Source organism: Nomia melanderi, chromosome 4 (genome assembly GCF_051020985.1).
Source record: "Nomia melanderi isolate GNS246 chromosome 4, iyNomMela1, whole genome shotgun sequence".
Classification (NCBI taxonomy): domain Eukaryota; kingdom Metazoa; phylum Arthropoda; class Insecta; order Hymenoptera; family Halictidae; genus Nomia; species Nomia melanderi.
In genome coordinates, this window is record NC_135002.1 from 340,542 (window position 1) to 348,007 (window position 7,466).

The following is a 7,466-nucleotide window of genomic DNA, read 5'->3' on the forward strand; positions in this document are numbered from 1 at the left end:
AGAGGAACTGAATGTCACGGAATTATTTTATACCTTCTATTCTGAAATTAGCTTCAAAATGTTTATATCTAGGTCTAATGAAGGGAGAAAAAAAAATTTGACTTTCTTGCATTTAGAGTTTTATATTATCATTGTTTATTGCAGTTAAAAAACATGATTTTATGGGTATATATTACAATTTTGTTTAAATAATTGATAGTTTTGTTAAACTAAATACTGTACAATGTAGCATTATAACTAGTTTGAAAAATTAGTAATGAAATTATTATATAGTTTATTCCTTAACATTTTAATATCAAGATATGAATATGTACAGAAAGAATTATACTGAAATTTTCAGTATTTACAATAATTACACAACACCAGACTGCATATAACATAAACTACAATTGTTCGGATAGTTGTTTCAATATGCAGAAGTTAATAGAATCCTGGCATTCGTCATAAATAACCATGTATATTTTGTGAGACAGCTACTAATGAAAATATTATTTAAATATGCTAAACAAGCAGTAAATTTGTTGCTTTTTCAGTACATTCCTATGATATAAGTTACTTTTATTTCTTTTTGTACATACCGTTTTAACCAATTTGCAGATTTCTCTTTTTCATAAAATTTGTCTAGCGAGATCTTCCAATAAAATTATATAAAAAAAAAAACAATATTCATCACTAACGGATTAGCATGTATATTGTTAATTCTAAATAGTCTCGTGAAAATTAAACTTAATCCGGGAAAGAAATATGTGACAATTTTCACTTGTTTTCCAGTCACATATTGATTTTTAACTAGGTCTATGTGTAATTTGTACACTATAAAAATTCGTCTGAACTAATAAGACTAATATCAAGTAAACGCCATGCAGCTTTCGGATTAAGTTCTGTAGGATCGCGACACAATACGAAATTATAAATAACACGCATTACTTTCTCGGGATCACCTTTTACAACTTTGTTCTGAGAATCTCTTATACACACAGTTTGTTGGCTTTGAAAGCAAATCCATAAAACTGGTCCCTGTTCCATTACTTTACCCCTTACTAACTCTATGTTATTTATATCTGAAATTAAACACATTTTTTTAAATATATAAATACAACATTAAAAAGGTAAGGAAGGAAGGAACTTCAAGAAATAAACATCATACCTAAAATTTTACTGTCTACGGTGCATCCTAATTTTTGTGCCTGCTTTAATGGCTGTACTATTGCATTATATGGGGCTTCATGGCACCAGTCTTTTAAAATTTCAAGATCTCCTCGCACCATAGCTTCGAGGATATTTGGTATAATGTCAGTCTCGCAATCTTTTAAAAATTGCATTCTGTCGAAATTTGGATCCAATTTACAAATTTCTGTTAATGCTTCAGAAATTTCTGACTTTTGAAATAAGTCACTAACTACATCTGTAACTTTATCTGTCAATAGTCTGGAAGCACGAATAACAGGATTATCTGATTCTTCATACTTTATCTTCCAATCCAAAACTTTATGCACATATGGATTGTTATCCTTCAAAAAATATAATTATCTGATAAGAGTACTATTATATTATTTCAAACTTAATACTTTAAAATATATACCTTAAAATTTTGCCACGATTGATAAAATTTCGAGTCTTTATGTAATTCAACTCCCATAGCTTCTTCATTCGGCGTTATACATTTATCATTTTGGTCTTGGATAATTTCCTTCCTTTTCCTTAACTTTTTGGGTGGAACATAAACGCGTCCTATAATTATTATTAAAATAAAAATGATGTGTCATTTGTTCGTATATTTAATAGGTAAAGTCATTCTAACTCACCATGCATTCCTTGATGATCCAGCTCTTCTCTCACAGCTTCTGCTGTTTGTGATATTGTTTGAAATGCACTTGTCTTTCCTAAAGCTTGACCTTTCTCGGTAATAGTTTCGGCTGCTCCTTTAGCTTTTTTACCTAATTCCGATTTACTTGCTTCTTCAATAACTTCTTGTGTCTAGTAACATAAAAATTCAAGTAATATTTAAATAACATGTACATATATAATGCAAAAGTAATTTAACTCGTACCTTTCTTTTGAAAGAATCTATTGTTTCTTTCAGTACTTCTGAACCTTTGTTGGCTTCAGATTCTACTGCTTGAAATTTTTGCCTTGCTGATTTTAATGCATCTGATTGCTCAAGTTTCTTTGCTTCCTCTCTAAATTTTTTTAAAGATTCCTTCATTTCCTTATTCTTTTGCATCTCCTGTTTGATATTCTCAACAAATCGAGCAAAAAATCCAGGTCTTCGCGCATTAGAATATAATCGAACCTAGATAAATTATTATTAATTATATATAAGTATACATTTGACAACAAAATGAAACTTACTGACTGATCTTGCATATTTGTGATCTGAGGTAACTTTGACTGTAGCAGTCCATTGTAACTATATATAAACAATTTATCATTAGAACTATGACCAAATTTTTTCTTAGATTGTGCTGAACGTGTGGCACCGATAAGGCTAGCCCTACACATTGCAAACCTCTGAAACTGAAAAAATTATTGCTATATGAGCATGTATTTTTATTCAATCCGAGTATGTATATGTTACACACTTTTCAATTTACTGTTCTCAAAATCTTATCATTCAAATAAAATAGACAATGATCTGGGTGAAAGGTAAATTATTAGTTTATTTTTTCATTAAGACATATTCATAACAAATATTAAATTCTGTATAAAATACAACTAATTGCACATAGTTATCACCAACAAACCGAAGTATGCTATGTTTGCATGTATTTGTTTAATTCGACGATGTTTCCAAAAAATAATTTAAAAAGAATAAACTGTAATTTATTAACTACGGAACATTCAAATTATATGATGTAATAATACAAATAATGTTGTAGCTGAAAGTTGTGAAAAAGAAATATAACCTCACACAGCATGTACAAAATGATCGGTTTACAAGCAAAAAGATACTGAATCCAAATTTGACTAAGAAGATAGTAAACAAGTATGTTTAATTTTTGTTCTCGCTAAAGTAGCAACCAAATGTTCAGTTAGCAATCGAAATCATTTACCATTTTACAACTGATTTATCGGAGGCGGCAGCAAAAATCTTCATAAAATTGCTGCTACTTTAGGAAGGACATCTGTCGACAAAAATTGAAACACACTACACAGAAGCATTAGATTTTTCTAGTCTTTATACATAGAAATTAGTACAATAAACTGATATAAATTAATTAAAGAATATATTCATTTATTTACTAAATAAAGAACTTTACATATATAATTAAAAATACAAAGACATTCAAAACGCTGTGCAATTCCGATAAATTGAAAGTAATGGTAACTTTGAAATATCGTTTAAGTTAATAATTCCGGTACTCTGTAGAGGAATTCCCCATCATAATCGTAGTAGCAATCCTTTACTCTGTATGTCATACCATGCTTCCACACATTTTTTGGAATTTTTATAGGTTTTATATATTCATTTTTTACATCTATACACATCCTTCTTTCTTTTATAAAAGTATCCAAACTGCTATCATGTTCCATATTTAGAGCACTTGTTACTTTTGACTCGGTATCTTTCTTTCTAACTACTAGTACATTTTCAGTTGATGTATCTCTTGGTGAAACTGTATTGTCCTTTTCATTTATTTCTTCTACAGTGTTGCTGAGTACATTAGAGTCTGTAGTCACTGTGCTTCTTGGTGAAACTGTATTATTCCTTTCATTTATTTTTTCCGTAGCGTTGCTTAGTGCATTAGAATTCGCTGTTTCTGTGCTTTTTGATTCTACATACTGTCTATACGTCTGCAATAATGTTATGCCTACTTCCGGGGATGTGTTATATAATTGCTTTAATTGATCTTTCATAAATTCATTATGAGTTAATACTTTATTGCTTGCAGTCAATTTATACTTATTATTTTGTATAATGCTAGAGTTGTTTACAGACTGTATAGACTTTTCTACATTATTATTCTCTATGGTACTCTGTAGCCCTCCATTTTCATTCACTTTATCTTTTGAAGGAATTACTTTCTGATCACAAACAGGCTGTTTTTCATCTATATATCCTTGTACAATGTTTGAAAACAATGTACTTTTTGGTTTTGGAAATTTCATTTTTGGAGGTATAAACTCACTCAATGTTTCTCTACTACATAAAGTAATTTTTCTATTTTTAAATTTCATTAAATGTTCATGCAACATAGGATTTACTACTAATTTGCCAGTTTTTAAGTTCTTCCAATTTTCAATAACTACACTATCATATTTAATAATCTTATCTACTGATTTAGGTGTCCATTTGGACCTTAAAACACGTCTTATTGCTTCAGGTAAAGCTGGAAAGCTTTCGCTGAGCCTCTCTGGTGTCCATTCTTCGGGATTACTAGCATGCAATTTTTGTATTTGATCCTTTTCTGTAAATGTCAGAAACCTTGGTTCTTCCTCTTTAAAATATTTACTTTTCACAATGCGTTGCTTTAGTCTTTCTTTAGATTTTTTCATTTCCCTAACAAAAAATAGAAATATTTATTAATAAAAATGATTAAGAAAATAAAACAAATTAAATATGAATATGAAATATAAAATACTTTTCATAACTTTTTAAAATGTACCTTTGATGCATTGTGTATGATTTACCAACATTCATGAAGTCAGATTCGTATGCATCCATATCATCGGGATTAAATTCTTCAATATCATTTTCTGTCTCTTGCATCGTTTTTTCAAATGTAAATCTTCCTCGAACGCCAGTATTTTTGGGAAAAGATTTAGAAGAGTACAGTCTCAATAATTGAAAGACTAACCTCCTGTTGTTGTTCATTTTGAAATCTATTTTTTTCTCTTCTTCTTCTTTGACCTCTCTGAATCTTTTTAATTTCTAATTCACACACATTTCTAAAGTATTAACGATATTACACAACATTAGCACTATTATATATAGTTGTTTATCATAAATGAGGGAATATCAACGATCACAATATGCAATTGTTCACTCACTTATAATAATTTAATAATACTCATATGTACGTTTACTGAACTCTAACCTTAGCTTTAAGGAACTAACAAGCCAATTAAATTTTTTAATAATCAATTGCTTAAACGAACAATAAGAAAGAAGTCGGCAATGCGGTAAAAGACGCATGCAAGATAGAATTTTTTAGGTTATCTATATTGATGAATTCTATAGACAAACCGGACAGTGGGACGTTTCACTGAACGGAATTAAATTTCTAGATACCAATATAAACGGTAATATTGATAGAATGTTAAAAAATATTAAATTGAAATAAAGTATATTATTGGAACATGAATTTTTTCATACTTTTATTACATTCATGTATAAATATTTATTATTTATTTATACAATTAAAAGTATTATGATCAATTTATCTTAAACTTTAAATTACTAATTTATTTTATGAAAATATATACATGTATTTTATTCTAATGTTCTGCCATGCTAAAGTTATCAAATTTTCATGGAACTATACAAAATTTATAAAATCTAAGATTTACTCTTACATCACAGAAAACTACAGAATATGTCTATGTAATGGATTATAAACTTGTTACTATATGCGACGATACATTGTTATTTCATTGCTATAAAAATGGTGAACAACATTTAGTTGTATTGTTTCAGGATATGACTTGAGGCCCTTGAAATGATTGACCTTGCACGTGACTTAAGTTTTCTCCTGCATATGATAATAAAGGGGACACTTCTACATCATTTATTACACTTATTGCTCCAGCATTCAATAACCATTTTTTATGAAGTTTAAGTACATCCTTACGTGCACTACTTGGACAATCTTGACCAATGGAATCATCATTCTTAAGAGGACTAAAGTCTTCTTCACGAATTCCTTCCCAAACTGCAAATTGTTTTGCAAATTTAAATACATCAAAAACAAATTTCTCTATTTTAATACCATTCGGAGATGTAGGAATTTGTTTTTGCCCATTTGCATCTATGTATGGGATTTTTTTTTTAGCGATATGTAGTTGCATTTCCTTTTCATAGTTATTACTAATTGAAGATAGAAAGTCTACAGTAAAATAGTGGTTACATATGTTTGCAGCATTATAAACCAATTCTCCATTGTCGTCGCGTAAATCAGCTGTTTCTTTTGAAATTTCACTGTACTCAACGACCTGATAAGTATCATCTACCTGTAATAACAAAAATAATATCATGCTTTACATTTTCATTGATGTTACTTCATAAGAAATTATAATGTCTATAGCCATACTTTGCACACAACTCCTACTGGTTCGCTTGGTGATGATTTTTCTATCACCTTGACTCCACAATCTGTAGATGATGATAAGCAGTATCCTAAGAAAATGGGATCTGCTACTTTTATCAGTATGTTATCTACCGAATGAACATGAACACTGCGTATTCCACGTTTGATCATATCATTCAATATCCCCTGCACTTTAATAGCATGATACAATCCTCCATTACCATCTGGTGCTTTAGAGATTTGGTGTTTTTCGTCTAAAATGATTTTTCCATCCAAGGTGAAACATGGCATCATACCTTGCTCAAAGGCTCTCACATTTTCCTCCTTTAAGTTAAAATAATTATGTTTACGTAAGAAATCAAGAGTGGTATGATGAGTTGCTCGGCTAGTCAGTATATACCTGACAAAAGGAAAGAATTATTAGTTTACTCGGAATAAACAAGTGTGCATGCATATAACTGTATACATACCAAGTAATCTCTCCTCGTTTCCCACATTTTGCTTCGGCCAGATTTTGCAAACATATTATTCTCTCCGCTTGCAATTGAAAGAGGGTCTTACCAGAAGGTAATCCAACATCATACATCCCTTTAGGGTAAGAAACTCCTAATCTGGTTCCTTGACCACCAGCCATCAGCAGCACAGCTACCTTACCATTCGCAATTTCTTGCAGGCCTAATTTCTCGTACTTTCTCAACTGTTCTTTATCCGTTTTCTTAATGGACTTGACGATCTCCGTAGGAATAGGGGATACCTTGTCGTCCAATGTACCTCTATTCACAGAAGAAGAATTATGCACAGCTCTTTTATAATACGAAGTCACTTCTGCAAGATTCAACTCTGTTATGTCCTGCAGCAGCTGGATTTTCTCATCCTCCTCCGACAGTTGATCCCAGAATTGTAACAGATGTTCTTGGCCGTATGCGGCGAGATCGTTCCGCAAGGCTTCCATGTTTCGCGCTCGTTTTTCAATTTGACAACTGAGACGACGCGTTTCCGAGGACGTTTAATCGCGAACGCTATCAACAAATTTCGCGATAAGTGTCAGCGTTGTAAGAATGCGTTCGAAAGGCGTCGTGCAACAGGTATCTTGTCAGAGCTGGTAACCTATCCCAACTCATAGGTAGAGCGGGGTAACATCACTTTCACGATTCCACGTAGCACGTTGATACGATTTCTCTTATCAGCCCCTCTCGCCCTTCCAGCCTCTTTGTCGAT

General features: G+C 31.1%; 3 protein-coding genes across 6 annotated transcripts; all 3 read right to left on the minus strand.

The window, feature by feature from the left end:
- Positions 1 to 111: 111 nt before the first annotated feature.
- Positions 112 to 3,165, minus strand: LOC116434730 (mitochondrial import inner membrane translocase subunit TIM44). Of its 2 annotated transcripts, none has more exons than XM_031993387.2 (7): positions 3,054 to 3,165; positions 2,353 to 2,517; positions 2,051 to 2,293; positions 1,806 to 1,977; positions 1,583 to 1,731; positions 1,148 to 1,511; positions 112 to 1,061 (listed from the first exon to the last, which is right to left on the minus strand). In XM_031993387.2, exons 1-7 carry the CDS (start codon positions 3,054 to 3,056, stop codon positions 814 to 816), a joined length of 1,344 nt encoding a protein of 447 aa, XP_031849247.1. In that variant the 5' UTR covers positions 3,057 to 3,165; the 3' UTR covers positions 112 to 813. The 2 variants fall into 2 exon arrangements, with proteins under 2 accessions (XP_031849247.1, XP_031849246.1); XM_031993386.2 differs by lacking the exon at positions 3,054 to 3,165 and adding an exon at positions 2,907 to 3,045.
- Positions 3,166 to 3,210: 45 nt separating this feature from the next.
- On the minus strand, positions 3,211 to 5,189 carry LOC116434729 (uncharacterized). Of its 3 annotated transcripts, none has more exons than XM_031993384.2 (3): positions 5,040 to 5,189; positions 4,608 to 4,890; positions 3,211 to 4,501 (listed from the first exon to the last, which is right to left on the minus strand). In XM_031993384.2, exons 2-3 carry the CDS (start codon positions 4,814 to 4,816, stop codon positions 3,343 to 3,345), a joined length of 1,368 nt encoding a protein of 455 aa, XP_031849244.2. In that variant the 5' UTR covers positions 4,817 to 4,890; positions 5,040 to 5,189; the 3' UTR covers positions 3,211 to 3,342. The 3 variants fall into 3 exon arrangements, with proteins under 3 accessions (XP_031849244.2, XP_031849245.2, XP_031849242.2); XM_031993385.2 differs by having other exon boundaries at positions 4,608 to 4,873; positions 5,040 to 5,188; XM_031993382.2 differs by having other exon boundaries at positions 4,993 to 5,143.
- Positions 5,040 to 7,200, minus strand: mmy (UDP-N-acetylglucosamine pyrophosphorylase mmy). The gene is made up of 3 exons (XM_031993472.2): positions 6,719 to 7,200; positions 6,252 to 6,648; positions 5,040 to 6,171 (listed from the first exon to the last, which is right to left on the minus strand). The coding sequence occupies exons 1-3, from the start codon at positions 7,198 to 7,200 to the stop codon at positions 5,635 to 5,637; spliced, it is 1,416 nt and encodes a 471-aa protein (XP_031849332.1). The 3' UTR covers positions 5,040 to 5,634.
- Positions 7,201 to 7,466: the final 266 nt, after the last annotated feature.